Below are 19,655 nucleotides of genomic sequence, written 5' to 3'. Positions count from 1 at the left end.
TTTCATGTCATATGAAATGACTAATGAAATGATTCATGTTGTCCAAAGATCGTGAAGTTACAATACATCATTAATGATGAATGTGGGATTCAGTGCTAGGTATAATCAGTGTGTGGCTTCTGAGATTCAGAGAGGAGATGTTATGTTAAATAGTACCAAGAAGCAGACACAAATTTTAAACCCTTAACCGAATCCAGGCCTACATTTTCCCCAAAGTCCAAATTCTGCTTTAAGTGTTTCCCTTTTTTTGCAGGTGGATTCATTTCTGGTGGAAGCTGTTTCTCTGGGTCATCTGCAAAAAGTGGTCATAGGACATGATGGAGAAGGATATGGGGCTGGGATGTACCTCAAGATGCTAACAGTCAAGGAATCACAAGACTCAGATGAAGAATGGGTCTTCCCACTGTGGAACTGGCTGGATACCCATTTGGGGTTGTGTGAGACTGTTTGTGAGATTGTGACAGTTGGTAAGATCTGCTCCATAACTGAAATGTGAGATAGATAGAAAGATGGATAGATAGAAGAAAGATGTTAGATGATAGGTAGATGTTAGACTAAAGATAGATGTTAGATAGATGATAGATAGATAGATGGATGATGCATGATAGATGATGCACGATAGATAGATAGATGAAAGATGTTAGATGATAGGTAGATATTAAAGATAGATGTTATATAGATGATAGATAGATAGATGATGCATGATAGATGATGCATGATAGATAGATAGATAGATAGATGGACTATTTTAGCTACAGATCTTTTAGATCTCTATAGTGTCTTTCCTCTATTGAAAATGTGAAGAAAAGTTACTTCAGTGAAGCAAGCCTAGTCTTTACTTGTGGTGTAATTCCACAGCACAAAGCAACAGCTCTGCTATGGTTAGTTTCTGCTGATTTCAAGCCTGCAAGGCCACAGTTTGTGCAAATATAAACCTGGATGTGTTTAGAAGCAGGAGAAAAGATTCCTTCAGTCCTGTGAGAACCACATCATGTAAATACAAAGATTTGTCCAGAGGGAGAAAGACAGTTGGAAAACTTAAGGTACCCACGCTAGATATGCAGGTATTCAGCTGTGTGTTGTTTCTGAATTGTACAAAGTACACTTTACTGAGCTGCTCCTTTCCATTAAGCTGTTTTCATTTCCCATGGAACGGTTAGAACAGAAGGAAAATGAAGAATAGCAGCAAGTAATGAGGAAAAAGAGAGGGAGGTAGTAATATTGATCTTGTGAGGGTCTGGCAAATATTTTTGTGTGTTTATTATGGGCTTACCTGTCAGTCCCATATTACCACAGCGCACATTACATTGCTAGGTAAGGTCTAGGTACAAGCAGAGTTCATTAGTATTACTCATTTTGCGTTAGGTACCTACATGCTACAGATGGCTGGTGCTTCTAAATGATAAATTGGTTTTAGTAGCATTGATTGCTGTTTTAAGAACAATTAATTAGCCCTCTGAAAGGTAACTGAATGTTCTCTTAGCAATTACTCCCAAACATGACAAGGAAAATACCTTGGCATCAAGAAAAGACCCCTGAAACTAAATTTAAAACACAGAAAGAACATTAAGCTGTTAAAATCTTGGCAAAAAACCCAATACAATAAAGGTATTGATGTGTTATTCTGAGTGAACTGTTGCTATAGATACAACATAACCTGCAAATAGAGCTTTGTTTGTGTACCATAAAGGCTACGGTCTTGATATATCACACCATTGTCTCATGCTGTCATCTTTCCACTTTCCTTCTCATGACTTTTAAAGGTAGAAGATTAACTTCTAGTCCTAAACTGCCTGAAATCAACAAGAAGTCATCAGGAGTCTGGATAATGGACATCACTGGATCTGATTTGAGCAAGGAAGAGGATCCAATATGCCTTTCTCTTATCTTCTATGACAACCTGAGTCACAAAAAGTTGCCAATTCAAGTTACAGGAAACACAATTCAGATCAAAGTACTTCAGCCTTTCTCTCTTGAAAGAAAAGCCCAAGAATCCTGTAGCTGATAACCCTCTTAATTCTGAGATATACATTTGTTTCTTTAAACTAAACCACCTGATTCATTTCTATGCCCTCTGTGTAGTTTGGCACAGGTCACAATTTTTGATTTTAGGTAGTAACAGTGGCACATGAACAATGGGGCTTGAACGAGCAGATTATCCCAGTGCCTCATGCTGAGAATGCTTAAGTGAGCAAATTGGTCCCCTGGTGCATATCACATTATATACCATGCTGATTTACAGGTTCTGTTGATCTCACACAACCAATTTGGAAACATACAATATGCCATGTGATGCTGTAGAGCTTTTGGGCATGATGGTGGAGAAGGAAGAATCCTAAGAGAGACAGAACTTACAAAAAGTTCATTTTTCTCTTTCCCATAATTTATTCATCTCTGCCACCACATTCCTCTGGGCTGACTGACTTTTCTTGCATAGTTTGTCTCTTTTTTTGGGGGGTGTGTGTGTCATTATCACTTCCTTTTTCCTTCTTGATCAGATCATTTTTACCCACGAGTTTTCTCCTTCTTAATTTCTTCTGCCTTTCCATCATTTGTTTTCTCCTTCTTCTTGATTTCTTCTGCCTTTCCATCATTTGTTTTCTCCTTCGTGATTTCTTCTGCCTTTCCATCATTTCTCTTCACTTCTTTCTGTTACCCATTAACTGAAATATTAACAAGTTCCTGAGGTCCACTGAAGTGTAACCTGCAACTTTTCAGGATGCTCTTACTTCCCTCTTGGAGCTATAATTCCTTCCTGGTGTCAGCACTGTTTTACTCTGAATGCCTCTCTGGTTTTCCTTTCCATGAAAGACCAGTTGAGCAGAGTTTGGAACTGACCTGAAGGTAAACACAGCAGACCTCTCTTCTGGCTCAGGAAACCCCTCAGCCACAAAGTGCTGGAAGCTAGGAATTCAAAGGAAGTGCGAGTGCTACCTGTCCTGTTCTTCTACTGCTTGTTCCATCCTTCTGTTGACCTTTGTAGATTTTGAGATGATTGATCCCTGTGAGAAAATGAGATGGAGGGAATGTGGGAATAAAGTGGGCAGACAGGGAAGTGGGAAATTCACAGTCCAGCATTGCTGGAGAGGCTGAAGTCAGGTCTCATGCATTTCCACTACCTGGGTAATGTTTGAAATGAAAGAGCAGGGCAAAGAATACAAGAAGCAGAGAACAGGAAAAGACAACTTCTGTCTCTCTCTTCCTTTGCCCTTACAGGGAAAAATTATTGGTTTCAAACCAATAATTAGTTATCTAAAGCATCCTCTGCTTCCCCTTACTCAAGCTATGCTAGTTCACAGGGAAGCTGTACTGTCCCTAGTAGACCTAGATTTTCCCCTCAGGCATGAATTCTAGAAGAAGAAGGTTTTAATGGACAGCTTCTATCAATACAAAATGCATAGATGAAGCATCTCTTGGATGTTTCCTCCAAATAGGATTAATTGTCCTTCAAATTTGTAGTTGCAAGTTGTAAGAAATATTTCTAGTAGTGTTCAAAAGTCTTTAAATTGACTAAAACTTCTGTGTCTGCAAATGGTCTGTAGTGTAATAGTGCAGTATCTAGTGCAGTAGTGTGGTATCTGAGAACCTGTGCCTTATTCTGTGTACACATGTCAGCAGGGACTGCTATCAGACCCCAACAATTCCTTATTCACATAGTAAATCAATTTTGTATTGATTAAAAAGGGGAGGGAGAACAGTAGCAGTTATAAATCTGTCCAAATTCTTTACCCACTAAAGTTTATTCAAGTGTTGCTTACAGCTGTCAGCTGCATTTCATCTGCAATGATCACAATGAGTTCCACTCATGTTCTTTTCCCTCACATAGGATGAACTGGCAGGTATTGGCTCAGTATCCAAAGTTCAGGTGACTGGCCCACACAGCGAGCTGAAACAGCCATGGCACTTGGATTTACTGCATCTGAAGCACACAGGCACAAAGGAAGAGATGTATTTAGCTTTTGACTGCTGGTTCAACCCTAATGAAGACAAATGTGTAGAGCTGCCAGCTCTCTATGCAGATCAGGAGCCTTTGCCTGGTAAGCTGTCTTTTTTGTTGTTGTCATTACTGGGGCCAGGATCTGTCACTGGAATACCAGCGTATCTCATTGGGGCCTGAAATACTGTGTGAGGATTTCCACAACAATTTGATACTAAGGAATATGTTGGGTTTGCACATGCACTTAGCACAAAAGAAAGCTGCACAGAAAATATTGGTATCAGGATTATGACAGATGCTGTAACTGCTGACATCAAACACAGGATTTGGCTTCTTTCATGTTAGAGGACATTCCAGTTTTAGCCCTTGATTATTCATTATCTCTTCAGATTAATGCTGTTTTAGCTGAATATATGAGCACAATATCATCTGCTCTGTGATATTACCTGCATTTTCCTGTTCATAAAGAAATGTGTGTGACCTAGAAGCACAGCCAGTTTATTAAGAATGCAAGAATTGCAGAGACCCCCTACAAACCAGAGAGAATATTGAAGATGTGCTACAATTAGCCAGCAAAGAGATATCCAAGAATTTCAATTGCACTGGTATTCTATTGATGTCAATGAGAAATTTATAGCACAGTAAGTAATATTCCACTAAATATATATATATATATATATATATAATTGGCTCTTTCTCTGCTGTTGGTAACACATGTAAATTGCATGATGCCAGAGAGATAATAAAGTGATTTCTCCCAACCCCCCCAGGAACAAGGAGAGGAACAACCAATTGCATACTGATAACTTGATCAGTAGCTCTTTGTGAACAGACTTCCCATCTATCCAGCTCATTAGAATAAAGAGGATTGATGGGGATAGTAAAGGTCATATATTGAAGCTTTTAGTGACAGTTAAGAGGTTTATTGCTGGAGGCTATAGTACAAAGAGTGGTCTGCTTAAAGAGGAACTAATAGAAAAAGATGGAAGCAGCCCAGAAAGAGGAATAAAATATTCCATGTGAACTCTTGCACACAATTCTCTGGGGAGAGCTCCCTAAATATTTTATCCCATTTAAAGTTGAAACCTGAACAAATAAAACACAGAAGACCTTTTAAATCTGTGTTTCTGTGTGGGCTTACATAATTTTAAACAATTAATAGCACTGGATGCTTGTGCTGGATAAAAAAAATATGATTTCAGGGGTTTTGATCTGTCAGGCTCCAAACAGCATTGGATGTTGAGTGTAATATATGCAGGATGTCCAATTATGAATCCAGTAAATCTAGAGCTTGTGGGCTATGGAAGAGATTTTTCACACCCATTAAATCCCATCCAGAGTTACCAGCTATCATTTAATCTAGCCTTAATAATTAAAAAGAAACACATGAGCAAAAAAAATAAGCAAAATTTAAATGTTAATCACTGAAATTGATGATATTTTCTTCCTTTTTCTTCTTGTCTGTAGAAATAGAATAGAATAGAATAGAATAGAATAGAATAGAATAGAATAGAATAGAATAGAATAGACCAGACCAGGTTGGAATTTCTTCTTAAAAGTGACTGCCCAAGTAGGTAACTTTCCAGACATAATTCTATCAAGAAAAACGTGGCCAAGTGATTCTATTGCATAATTTCATTGGCTTCTGTAGGATTATCTCAGAGATGAATTTGTATTCTGGGTGTTAGCCAGTGTCACAGAAGCAAATAATGTTTGTGATTTCTTCTCTTCAGTCTGTCCATCCTGGTATTTGTGAGCACATTCTTTTAGTCTAGCTGTATCACAGGCTAAAATGCTTGTCATGGAGATGGTAAACCTTTTAGGACTTTGGATTAAGTTGATAGTGGTTAAAAATGTGATCTTTCTGTGCAGAACATTGAATTGCATATTAACACTCTGGGACAAAGCCATTGCACATGACAGCAACTAACAACATAGAGGTTCTTGCTATTAGCCTGTGAAAAGAAAGTCCCTGTCAGCTATACCAAACACCTCTGAAATACAGCATCCTAGCCTGCCCCACATGGATTCTCATCCTCACCATCTTATCTTTCCATGGAGAACCTGACAAGTTGCAGAGGAAAGCAGTAAGAGAAAAGGTCTTGAGAGCTTGGGCAGAAGAGCTCATTTGATAGTTCATTGCCTTCCCCACAGCTTTTCATACTGTTTCCCTCTCTGTTGGAAAAATTACCTGCATTGCCTGATTTCATTACAAAGCTAAAATCACAATGGTGTGAAAGGTTTGACTATGCCTCTGACATTCAGAAATGATGTGTTTGTATCAGTTTAAACTGCTCGCCCTTGAAAGGCTATTGAGAGTTCTGTGGATAAATGTTACTGAATTATCACAGTAAATGATATTTGAACACATAGTAAATTCAATAACAGAAGAAGGCAAATTCAAAACACCACCTTTTATCTTTAATTCATGGGGTGCCCCCCTCCCCCATTTTTGATGAGCAGTAGGTGATCACTGCAGTTTTGCACTATGTTGGTTTTACACCTGAAAGAGAGCTTGTGTAAACAGAGTTGTGAAGGCACAAAGAATACCAAGGTTGAATAGAATATCTTATATTCATAGATTCTTGTTGTTGGGGTGTGTTGTTGATCAGAGAGTCAGAATGGTCCCAAACTCACCATAAAAGCTTTTGCCTCGTTTCCCCCCATCTCTGTTGTGTTATGTCTTCCCTCATATGGGTTACTTTGGTGTTCTTTTTAAAAAGGTCATTTATTTAGTGGAAGACCTTCCTCTGATCCAGAATCTTTGAAAACTAATGGGAAATATTTGCTGTGACTACAATGAGCTTTAAATTATGCATCAATAGATTCAGCTGAAAACCCTGACTTGGCAAAAACACCAGAGATGTTTCTAATTTTCAGTGTGTGTCTCATTTGAATACTGCTTCATAGAATCATAGAACTGTTTTGGTTGGAAGAACCCCTAAGACCATCAAGTCCAACTGTTAACCCACTACTGCCAGGTCATCAATAAAGCATATCCCTCAGCACCACAATGATTTCTGGTAACAGAGGCCAACTCCAGGCTTCAGATTCAGTTCAGTAAAGTAAGTGACTGGGAAGTTTCCAACCAGCCAATGGATGGTCTTGTGCAGAGGCAAAATCTTCTGCTTGTGTGGTTAAAGCTAAGATTGTCATTACATATATTAATTAATGATTCTGGATGAAAGCAGTAAAGATAATTATGAGAACTGTGATTTCTCATCTGCCATACATGAGTGATCACATCTGGGGATCACACTCTTCTGGTCTTGTTCACATGAGCAACCTTTTGACTTCAATGAATCTGCTTCCATGGCCAAGGTAATGCACACAAGGCAACACTGTGGAGGGATAACACAGAATCTTGCTTTCACATCCTAGCTCCTCTAAAAGAAAAAATATCATTGGCCATATGCCAGAGGGGCACTTGGACAGCTCTTGTCCTTTCAGCTACCTGGTGTCTTCAGCAAGAGCAAATCTGCAGCTGCACAGATTGATTGCAGCTACGCTGCCTTTCACCTGACAGTGTGTGTTTAACTGCCTTAAAGAAAGGGATGACATACGTTAGAGCCTCAGTCTAGCAAAACCCTTGGGTTACTTCTTATCATCAAACATGAGAGATGTCATCAATTATGAGTACTTTCCCAGCTTTTGATTTAAATGATTACTTTATTATTATTATTACTATTATTACTATTACTATTATTATTACTACCACTATTATTATTACTATTACTATCACTATTATTATTACTACTACTAGTATTATTATTGTTACTATTATTATTATTACAGAAAGAGCAATTTGCCATTGGAATGTGCTGCCCAGGGAGGTGGTGGAGTCACCATCCCTGGAGGTGTTCGAAAAGGGCTTGGACGTGGCACTTGAAGCCATGGTTTAGTAATCATGAAGTGTTGGCTGACAGGTTGGACTTGATGATCTCTGAGGTCTTTTCCAACCTTATTGATTCTATGATTCAATGATGATGATTGCTATTATTATTGTTATTATTAAAATGGAATCCCAGGGAAGTCCCTGAAGGAAACAATGCAGTAGTGAAACAAAGGCTACTTTTCACAAACTAGATTTGCCCAGACACCATCCCCTCATAGTAAAAGATGAAGAGACACAAAGACATCTCAGAAGCTTCTTTCAAGGAGCACACCTTTATTATCAGACTGATAATGCTCTTATTATTTAATGAACCCTTTCAGATATTAATTTTTCAATCAGCATGCAGACCCACCCTTCAGAACCCTCGTTCCAGCGGCGTGACCTTTTTATTTTAGACACGTAAAGAAATAGCTACACAAGATGTCACAATATTTGAATTCAGGCCTTTTGATTATAACACTCAGTATGAATAGCACCAACTTGTGAAAAGAGCTGTAAGAAAAGCTTAAAAATAAATATCCTTGGTACACTTCTCTTCCCCCCCCTCCCCTCCCCCCGCCCCCCTCCTTGTTTTCCTATCACCTACGCAGGAAAATAAATGACAGGCTTTAGCATTTGGGTTCTAACAATCATTCTCAAAACCTACCAGAAATTTCTCATAATTACATCTCTTTAAGGGATGTACAGTTTGGTTAAATTGGACCATTTGAAACTTGGAATAAATTTGTTACAAGAAGCAAACTGTACTGAAAATATCCGACATTTCCAGAATGTATACTTAGAGATTTGTGTATCCTGTGACGTATTTCAGCCTGAAATATGTCTTTCAGACTTGAATAATGTGTATTTCACTGCTCCCTGGCTTGTAGTGGTGTTGGTGAGGTTGAAAGTGCTTCTTAGTTTCCCCTTGGTTTCATGTCTGTCTAAAGCACCATTTCCCTTTGCACAAATCCTTGTAGGGCTTGTGCTCGAGGCCTCTCCCCAGCCTCATTGCCCTTCAAGTGTCTCAATGTCCTTCTTAAACTGAGGGGCCCAGAACTGGACACAGGACTCAAAGTGTAACCTAACCAGTGCTGAGTACAGGGGCACAATGACTACCCTGCTCCTGCTGGCCACACTATTCTTGATTCATGGTCTGTGGTGACAGGTTGGACTTGATGATCCTTGAGGTCTCTTCCAACCTTGGTGATGCTGTGTGTGAATCTGTGTGTGAAATGCAACATTTTTACGCACATCTGCTTTTCCTGGGGAAGCAGGTGTTGTAGAGCCAGCCAGATCCCAGGTAGGGACAAGAGAGTGAGGCTGGAAGGCTTTCTCTAGCATGTAACTGTCACACAGTCTAGATGTTGTCTATATCTGCTTTACTGCACCAGTGAGGAAGGTTGTGGGCGTCAGGGCTGAATAGTTTGGAGTAGTCAAAGATAGCTCACTATTTGTAACATGCTGGATTTTAAGGGTGTTCAATCCTTAAAAAACACCTCCCAACCAAAAAAAAACCCACCCCAACAAAACCAAAACCAGTCTTGAAGCTTGTGACAAGAAATGTTCAAGAGGTATTATATGCATTCTTGAATGCATTCCTGGAACGTGTGCAGTGTTTGCTATCCACATCCCATATGTGACTTTGGATTTTTACAGCAGATAAAAATGCTTTCCTGCTTCTGAAAAAATCATAGAAAGGTGTGGCTTACAATCCTGTGTTCCCACAAAATACCTTTGGTTTGGTTTGGTTTTTTTACCTTTGGTCAAGTTAATGATGCTTGTTGTTTGGAAGCAGAAAACCTTCAGACCACCTAAGTTTAGACTCCTAACTTCTAGTGTCTATCCCCAAAATCCATGGCAACCTATCATAGGTGTTTTCCACAGCACCTACCTTTCCCTGCTGACTACCAAAGGATCCTGCTCCTAATGTAGCTACCGGAGTTAGATTCCTGAAGTGACAGCACCTGTATGATACTAATGAGCAGAGATTCATTATTGTAATCTGGATAAGAGCAGACTTGCAACACTAGAAGGAAAAAAAAACCCAACACCTGATCCCCTTTATTTTTATTCCTGGCTCCTTCTTATTAAGATGATGCAAATAATCACAAATATTGAGATCACAACCTGCTTCCATTTAAGTGTTTCCTTTTTCCTTATTTCCATGATAAACTTGGGGCTAAAATAGGTCATTAAAAAAAATGAACATAGAAGTTATCCATGAAGTTTCTTTGGAATTAATGCAATCTGGTCCCATCTGCATCACTCCTCTGAGTGTTGTGGCAGAAAGAGGCAAGGAAGTAGAAGCTCCACAGGGTGGCCGTAGGTGTCTCCTCTCATCTCATCTCTCTGCTATGACTGCAGCTGGGAAAATCAGGAATGCTTTCCTTTAAACTCCAGTGTCACTTAGTTGATCTGTGTTTGTGGGTTAGTATATAGTACCTGGGAGGTTCTTTGGAGACTGGCACAAAATGCGAGGTGTTCTTCTGATTTGTGTATCAAAACTGATGTTCAATGAATTTTTAATTCAGCCTTTCTGACACCCCTTAATATGTTTCAACTCAACAACTTTGCAGCAACATTGCTACAATAAGAAAGCTTGATAGCCCTGGTGTGTTTATTCACTGGAAGATAGTTCCATGAGTTTAAAGCCTAAGACAATTAGGTTCCAGCTTTCTTTTAAGCTACTTTATGCTTGAAACCTCTCATTTAATTTCAAGGAGAAAATACTAGACAGGGAAGGAAGGGAAGGAAGGAAGGGAAGGAAGGAAAGGAAGGAAGGGAAGGAAGGAAGGGAGGGAGGGAGGGAAAGAGGGAGGGAGAAAGGGAGGGCAGGGAAAGTAAGAAAGGAGAATTCAGACTCTCTACAGAGCATGTAAACATGAAGTATTTCTTAGCAAGGGAAGTATTTCTTTGAGGGAAGGTAGAGAAGGTCTCTCAGTACATGAGAGACCCTGTGTCCCAAGATGCAGCCAGTGGTGCTGATTTTCTGGAAGTGGTGTCAGAACAGAACAAAACAAATCTGGGTTGTGCATCAAGAATGTGTTTTGGTTGTGTATGTAACTGGCACTGAAAGAGACCTGTTCCTCTTTGCTCTGTTGCACAGTATGGCATTCAGATGAAACTTGCAATGGTTTCTACCATCATGCAGGTGCTGGGCAAGAAGACCAGGAGCATTTTCTCCTGCTGACCTTATTATTTTTTCTGTTTGAGTTGTTTTTCTTTTTTTTTCCTTCCCCTCTGAAGTTGTGGAGTATGCAATCCATTTGCACACAGGAGACCTGAAGAAAGCAGATGCTACTGGTGAGGCTTATCTTTGTATACAAGGAGAGAGGAGTGACTCGGGAAAACGATGGCTTAACTCAAGAAACAGCCTGATCACTTTTGCTAGAGGACAGGTAAAAAGAAAAAGAGAGAGAGTCAAAATGCAACTCAGTCTGAGAGTTTCTTTTTGTTAAAACTCATGATTACATAAAGCATTTAATGGACAGAGTATCAAAGATGCTAATGTTTTGATTTCCATTTAGACACAGTTTCCTAAGAGGTGGTTGTCTTCATAAGTAACATCAGCAGCACTGTACAACAATGAAAAGGTTAAACTGATGAAGTAATTTTGAGTTGGACTAAATATACTCCAGATGTGCTATCACTGGAGGTGTTTAGGAAGAGACTGCATGGGGTGCTTGGTGCCATGGTTTAGTTGATGAGATGGTGTTGTATGATGGGTTGGACTTGATGATCTCAAAGGTCTTTTCCAACCTGGTCTGGTCTATTCTATTCTATTCTATTCTATTCTATTCTATTCTATTCTATTCTACTCCCATTCCATTATCTCAAAGGTCTTTTCCAACCTGGTTAATTCCATTCCATTCCATTCCATTCCATTCCATTCCATTCCATTCCATTCCATTCCATTCCATTCCATTCCATTCCATTCCATTCCATTCCATTCCATTCCATGCCATCTTCCAGACTTTTAAGGCCAGGGAGGCATCAGTGCTTTGTTAAAACATGCCTGATTTGTAGAACTGATATTGTTTCTGTAGGACTGTAGGACCTCTTGCCTTTTCTACCTCGTTCAGACCATGACCTTTTCTTGTTAACTTTTCTGAACATTAATGTGAGTGTTCCAAGCAGAGCTTTATTTCTTTCTCTCTTTTCTTTTTTTTCTCCCATGTTTCCAATTCTTCCACCTACTTATGCTTTTAAATGCAGCAAACATATTCTTGCCTTTTGAGGTTTAAAGGGTTTTTCCTAGAAGAGTAATTCCTGGAGTAGTTCCTGGCATAAGAACAAAGTAACAAACAAATTTCAGATCAGAAGGAACTATCTGTTTCAGATCAAAAGGAAATGTCTAGCTGATACTTTACTAGAACTTACTGTTTATTCTGAGCTGAGATTTGGAAGGGGTTGGTTTGGTTTTTTTTTTTTCATTTTAGTTTTAAAAGAATCATTTAAAAAAATCCTTGCAAAGCACATAAGAATCTTCTTTTGGGGAGGGCAGGAGAAAGTATTTTGTTGTTGCCAGTTAACCCAGACCAGTTTGACCTATGAGGTAAAAATCTACAGAGATCTGCTTGCAGCATGCTTCATTTCCTCTTTGAATGTGCCTCTGTTGATTTTTATTTGCTTTCCTGTTCTAAAGCTTCTATAAGACACAACAGGTTTTGTATGAAATCCAAACTAATCCTTTGTCAGTCATGTCCTCTGCGTTTTGTTTCTCCTTTTTGGAAGAGAATATGAATGCCCAGAATCATCGAGTCACAGAACGCTTTGGGTTAGAATGAACCTGGTCTGACCTCTACTTCAGACATCACAAAATAAATGTGAAAATAACAATGACAACATTATTAGGACTCACCTGGCTTTAAAGGAGTAATGTAGGAAATTCTATAGATTAATCATTTTGATGATGCTGATAATAGCTGCATACCTCCTAAAGATTAGAGAAATCTGAACAGCAAGACTGCTTGCTACAGTGGGTAAGGTACAGTACAGACTGAAAGGGGAACAATTCCTGGTTCTTTCAAAAAGACCAAACTGTCCTGAGCTTTTTTGTTGTTATTACTTTGTAAGAACATGTCTTAAATTTTCTTTTGGAATAAAACTTGTAGAGAAATATCTCTGAACAATGCAACTGCCTTCTATGAATTCTCAGTGCAGTGGAAGTAGAACTCATCTGCAAATTCACAAGGATTTTTTCCTAGCTAATCCAGATTCTGTGTCAGTTTTTGAATGGGACCGTTCAGGAGGCTAAATCCCTCATCTGAAACTCTGAAGGGCTTTCCTATATCCTGAGCTATAACACACTAATCTTATAGGAAAGATTTTGAGCAAGGACTGTTTGGGTATTCATTCTCTTACAGCTTTCTTTACTCCAACTTGCCCTCAAATCTCTAATTCTCTGTTCGGTCTTTGCTCTTTTTTTTGTCTTTCAAGATGACTCTTGTGATCAGTATGGTTCTCAAAGGCAGCATGAATTTTTTTTTCTGTCATTGTACTTGGCAGCAACAATGGAACCATACATCATTTTTATTGTTTGTTTTCAAACCCTCAAATTGGTCCCCAGCTCTTGTTTTCTAATTGCGTTTTCAACTCAACCTTTCCAAGACAACTGCTTCCATCTCCAACAGCACAGCTCACGAAGGCACAAGAAACAAAACAATCTTGTTCATGGAGCTTTTATTCCACAACTGGTTTGCCAAAAGAGTAGAGTAGAGTAGAGTAGAGTAGAATAGATCAGACCAGACCAGACCAGATTGGAAGAGACCTTCAATATCATCACATCCAACCCATCATCCAACACCACCTAATCAATTAAACTATGCAACCAAGCACCCTATCAAGATGACTCTGTTCATGAATAGTATCTTTCCAAACCTCATTTCTTCAGACTCAGTTCAGAAAAGCCAACCAACGCACACTTTAAGCAACATGTGTCCCCCCCCCCATTACATACTTACATGAGCTGTTCCCTGTATTATGAAGGAAGATGACTGTGCAAAGGTGACAAAGCTATATGCAAGAGGATTTGCAGTAGGGGAAAAAGGAAGGATGCCATGAGGTCTGTTCATCATGCAAGTCAGTTGTATGTGGAAAATACAGCCTGTTATAGAGATGGCTTCAATAAAAGTCCTTATCCCAGCAGCACAGTGATTGAAACCTTCCAAGAAACTCTTCACTTCAATCCCATTTAGCTGCCTAATAATTCCCACTGAATTAAATGTGAATTTTAGTGAAATAGTAATTGCTCCAGATATTCAGTATTATTAGAGGCCTATTGTTCTTCAGTTTTTTATGGAGTTAGGTTATGGCTCAAAGTTAACTTTGAACACATGTAATAATTGACCTGAATTGATAATCTCAGTCCATGAAGGCATTAGAAATGAGCACTTCATTACTAGTATGTATAGCTGATGTTCCCCAAATTACTTCTGATTAAATACAGCAGCATTTGGAAATTAATAATTCATAATATTAACTGGATCAGAAAACAGAATTTATAGCTTCTAATGTTTAATTATGAACTCAAAGACAAGGGAATGGCATAAATAACATTAAGTTGTTGCCATTGAGATACAAAACAGTGGCCAGACACACAAGGCTAAACTGAAAAACATTCAAAACCAGATACAGATTTAGTTGAACAAAAATACCATCTAGAATGGAATAGAGTAGAATAGAATAGAGTAGAATAGAATAGAGAGTAGAATAGAATAGAATAGACCAGACCAGGTTGGAAGAGACCTTTGAGATCATCAAGTCCAACCTATGATCCAACACCATCTAATCAACTAAACCATGGCACCAAGCACCCCATCCAGTCTCTTCCTAAACACCTCCAGTGATGGTGACTCTACCACCTCCCTGGGCAGACCATTTCAATGGCAAATAACTCTTTTTATGAAGAACTGTTATTTTCATGCTGCAGGTGGATGTCTTCAAAGTCAAAGCAGTACACCTTGGCAAGTTGAACCAAGTTCTTGTTGGATTTAAGAGCTTTAAAAAAGGTCAGCATTTTTTCCTCCAATTAATGTATGGCAATGATGATGTTAGATGATCAGATTTAAGAGATCCTAAAACTTCAGGAATAAGGTTCTAGGGAACTTGGCATTGCTCTCCATTTTCTGCTGTTCATTATTGCAGCATTCAGCTTGGGTTTGCTAAAATGTATAAAAGACTTCCTAGGAAATGTTGTGACAATGTAAACTGGTTAAGTTATCTGTGGAACTGTTCTCCACAAAGGTTACTGTGTGTTTATGAGTACAGCTCACAAAGCTTGTGGTGTTTTTTTGGGAAGCATTATGACATCATACTTTTTCTTGTCAACTTTTATATGTATTTATTCTTCTTAATTTTTAGATAATGGAGTGTTGGGGTTTTTTTTCCCCCTCCCCCCAAGGGTAAATGTTTCTAGGTAGAGATAACAAAAATTCAATTCATCATATTGGGAAGTGGAACATGGAAGAAAGGCTCTTTTGGTCTCTTAGCCTTTTTATCTTCCCTCCCAGGAGAAACAGGTCCTTTCTAAAGGGATTCTGCATAAGTGAGGTTGAGTGGCAGATAAAAAGGCTGCAAGGCTGTACCTCATGCAGCATCTTTTCTTGTCCTCTTTCTGACTGCACAGCAGCTGTTGGAGTTAAAGAATATTGCTTACTTCTTAAATAGCGATGGCAAGGAGCATCATGAATTGATTTTTTTTTCATTGATTTGGCTACAATTTTGGCACCTTTTTTTTTTTTTTTTTTAAGAGAAAAAACCATCATTATCTCAATCAAGAGAAAACCTTCAGCTGGAGTTTGTGCTTTGTAGGATAGCATAGAACCCCAGCAGGAAGAAAGTTGTGCGTCCAGTTGATTTTCTGAGGAAGAAATCCTCACCCTTTTCCCTTTAGGACATGGATAATACTTCCTGTGGGGGGAATTCTTGTATATAGAGACCTCATACTCTCTGTTTCGAGACACAAATAGGTTGTTCAATCAAATCTATCACCATATTTAATTTCCTAAGATCTGTAAAATCTTTAGGACTTCTTCACTTGGTCCAGTGTTTTGGAGTGTAGGGGAAAAGGCAGGCACATACAGGAAGATAATACAGTCTTGACCACAAACACATGAGAATTCATGTGAATAGAATTGAGTAGACTAGACTAGACTAGACTAGAATTAACCAGGTTGGAAAAGACCTCAGAGATCATCAATATATTTTCAGAAGTCTTACTTCCTTCAGAAGATCAGAAAAAGAAAACATGTTATTCTTTAGATCCTTTAAACTGGATGTTAGGAACAAGTTCTTTGCCATGAGGGTGGTGGAACACTGCAACAGGTTACCCAGGGAGGAATACAAGGCTCAGTGCAGCCAGGTCCAGTGGAGGATGTCCCTGCTCACTGCAGGGGGCTTGGACTAAATGACTTTTAGAGGTCCCTTTCAACCCAAACTGTTTTATGATTCTCTAAAGATAAGAACTTCTGACTGCATACAAACAGAGTATTTTGTTATTTAAACAATGTAAATGAATAACATCCTGTTTATTTTCTATCAGATGAGTGGTTCTTGGAAAAAATTGTGATAAAAGAAGTCTTCTACCCTTTTTCTGCACATGCTTTTGTTCACAATGACTGGATCAATAAACGCTCCAAGAAAGAATTTGTAGAAGTGGCAATTCCGCTCACAGGTAATACCAGCACAAGTGTCCTTCCTTTGGATGAATCACTCCTGCATGGCAGAGCAGACCAGAACCAGCACCAGACTGCTTCCCAGAGTAGGCAGAAATAAGCTTTGGTAGCCCAATAGTGAGGGGCAGGTGCCTGGGCCAAGGTGAAGCATGTCTTTTATAGGCAAGGAGAAAGAAATTGTGCTTAGGAGAAAGAAGATGGAAATGAAAGCAATGAAAAAGTCTCCTCTGGCAGTATGGATCTTGTCCTTGGAACAATATAGAGCAGATAGGCATGGCCCCTGCCATGGGTTCGTGAAGCAGCAGCTAAAATGAATAATGAGAGCCTTGTGGTTTCGTTGTCTGACTTGCCTGTGCCAGAGCCAGCACTACCAGGCAATGCAATCACTTGGCTTACACTGTCTTATAACTCAGACACAGGCTCTGAATGTGTTTGTTTTCACTGCAGAAACCTCTGTGGCATCTCTTCTCACCAAAACTTTTGACACTAAAAGCAGAGGACGATGGCAAATGTGGATGCACTGTACCCAAGTACCAGACGATGTTCCCGATATTGAAGTTGTTGTATTTGGAAGCAAAGGGAAATCACCTCCACAGAAAGCTCAGAACCTGAATGATAATCCATCTTTGGTTGGTTTCATTTTTATTTCACACCAATCTTACCAACAGTTTTCAGTAAAGTAAGAGTTGCAGCCAGTGAATGTGGAGTTGCCTGGGATGATTTTTCTGCCAGAGTTAGTGTTTATTCCTCCATGCCTTAAATAAACACCACTTGGAGAACTTGTGGGCTAGTACGTATCACTTAGGAAAGCTCTCCTGAGCAAATGCCAACTTTGGCATGAAAAGTCTCACTAACCTTGAATTAAGGCTTGCAGGCCACCCCTCCTGTCAAACAGCACCATTTAGGGCAGGTCACATAGAAACGCATCCAGGTGAGTTTTGAGGATCTCTGGAGGAGAGTTCACAACCTCTCTGGGGAGATCTGCTAAAGCAAGGTCACCCACAGCAGCTTGCCTAGGATCACAATGTCCAGGTGGGGTTGAGATCTCTCCAGAGAAGATCCCATTGTCCAGGTGGGTTTGGGATCACTTCAGAGAAGGAGAAGATCCCAATGTCCAGGTGGGTTTGGGTGCTGGTCCACCTTATTTAAACTATAGTCTTACTATGAAAGTTTGGACTAGATGATCTTTGAGGTCCCTTCCAACCTGGTATTCTTTAAGTAAGGAAATAAGTAATGAAGCTAATCCATACTTCCTTTATGATCTACTTCTCAAACCTCAACTACTCAATTTTCACTCCTTAGAATCTGTGTTTCTTTTCAGTGAACTTGGGCCTGGGTCAATATCAGTTCTGTAGTTTGCCCACAAGGTTACTGGCAGCTTCTGGACAGGTGTGTGAACCTGGATCACCCCTGGCAGAGGTTCTTGCTCTTAAACTTTGAGAAAATAAAGTAATTGCCAATCTTTTGCAAAAAAAAGACAAGATAAGCATCACTTGCTTAAGTGGTGCAAGAGGAAAAGCCACATGCAGCAGAGCACAATATAGCTTATGGAAACCAGCCCTCCTTTCGCTGGAGCACTGGACTAACAGAACCAATGACCAGGGCTAAAAATCATCTCGAGTTCAAAATTTCACTTCAAGTTAGAGAGCAAAAGATGTGATGGAGAAGAGGTAAATAGGAAAGTGAAAAGAAAAGTAATATGAATGTGTCAATGTTCTATAGATTCTATCATTGTCAAAATTCTATGAATCTGGCTTAGAAATATAGAATCAGCCACAGTCATGAAGTTCCTTGCTTCTCATGCTGGCCTAAGCTCTGCAGCCAATTCACCCAGCTGAAAAGAAACATAAATCATGATGCAAATGTGAGTCCAAATTAACTCACAGTCTTAATGGGACTTCCTCACCCTGCCATCAACACCCTTTACTTGTATTTTTACCAATTGCATGTGTCTTTTTATCTGGGCTTAAAGTATGTCTTCCAAATTCTTACATACAATGCATAGTTATTTTTTTCTCCCCCTTTATTTTTCTAACAGCTGACTGTTGGTGATATTGGAGACATAACAAAAGTTTCCTTTGTGTTATCTGCTCCGTGCTTGAGAAGAGGAATTAAGCTTCATAAGGTATTCCAAATACACTGCATGTAAACTTGCAATATTCCTCACAATGCCAGTAAATATCTTTTGTTGTGAGACAGATTGTTAGCTTTGTTTTGCACCATGCTATCAAGGCCACACATCCCTCCAGCTGGACTCCAGAAGGAAATTTTTCATCATGAGAACAGTCAGACATCAGAAGCATCTCTCAAGGAAAGTATTGGATTCCTCTATATTAGACAGTTTTAAGACTGAACTTGACAGAATGCTGGACCATCTCTTTTAAACTATACTATTACATAGAAAGGTTGGACCAGATGATCCTTGGGGTCCCTTCCAACCTGGCATTCTGTGATCTTTTGGTGCAGTTACCTGGTGTCTACAGATGATTGCCTACAGCTTCCAGAGCTCTCTGTGGGCAGATCTACTTTGTTCATGCCTGCTGAAGTGCATGTAGTTATACCTCTTCACTGCTGTGAAGATCTGTCTGCATAGCTCATCATGACATGGAAGGGCAGGGGTTTTCTGCTGATACTAGGAAATGTTAATCCCTGCATGGAAATATCAACAGTCTCCTGACACAGAGCAACCTACTTGTGGAAAGCAATTAAGCTGATACTTTAGTATTTATTTATTACAACACAGTCATCAGTGGGCCTTAAACACCTGATTGTAGTTTAACATGCCCTTCAGATCACTCATAAAAAGGGATGGAGAAATGTCTTAATGCTGTCAATATTCTAATTCAGCCAGATATTAAATGTATACCCTTCCCCAGGGTGGGTAAGAAGATTGACCAGAAAGGTGTTGGGCCTGAGAATACCTGGGTTTTGGGGAAGTGCTTAAACTTGAAGGTTAATGCAGAGAAAAATCAAGTCAATGATCTGTGCCTGGAAGTAAAGGCCCAAAAAGCATTGTGAACATAGCATTTAATTAGTCTGAAGTTAGCAGAAGAATGTTTTTCTGAACTGGGCCACGTAGTACCTTAACTTCGCTATGAATTTAGGGTGATTCCCTAAATGAATAAACAGTCCAGAAACTGTTCTGATGGGAAATGGTAAAAGCAGC

At 39.4% G+C, this 19,655-nt stretch overlaps 1 protein-coding gene across 1 annotated transcript in view; it reads left to right on the top strand.

The window, feature by feature from the left end:
* LOC104303523 (lipoxygenase homology domain-containing protein 1) overlaps positions 1–19,655 on the top strand; it is a 125,804-nt gene that overhangs the window by 63,084 nt on the left and 43,065 nt on the right. Inside the window, exons 20-27 of the mRNA XM_054179471.1 lie at positions 254–467; positions 1,764–1,954; positions 3,827–4,037; positions 11,061–11,212; positions 14,746–14,824; positions 16,357–16,488; positions 16,937–17,118; positions 18,528–18,614. Of these exons, the coding sequence (XP_054035446.1) occupies positions 254–467; positions 1,764–1,954; positions 3,827–4,037; positions 11,061–11,212; positions 14,746–14,824; positions 16,357–16,488; positions 16,937–17,118; positions 18,528–18,614 (1,248 nt within the window). The remainder of the gene's footprint in view (positions 1–253; positions 468–1,763; positions 1,955–3,826; positions 4,038–11,060; positions 11,213–14,745; positions 14,825–16,356; positions 16,489–16,936; positions 17,119–18,527; positions 18,615–19,655) is intronic.

Source organism: Dryobates pubescens, chromosome 3, assembly GCF_014839835.1.
Source record: "Dryobates pubescens isolate bDryPub1 chromosome 3, bDryPub1.pri, whole genome shotgun sequence".
In the NCBI taxonomy this organism is placed as follows: Eukaryota; Metazoa; Chordata; class Aves; order Piciformes; family Picidae; genus Dryobates; species Dryobates pubescens.
This window is presented reverse-complemented; position numbering and strand designations above follow the sequence as displayed.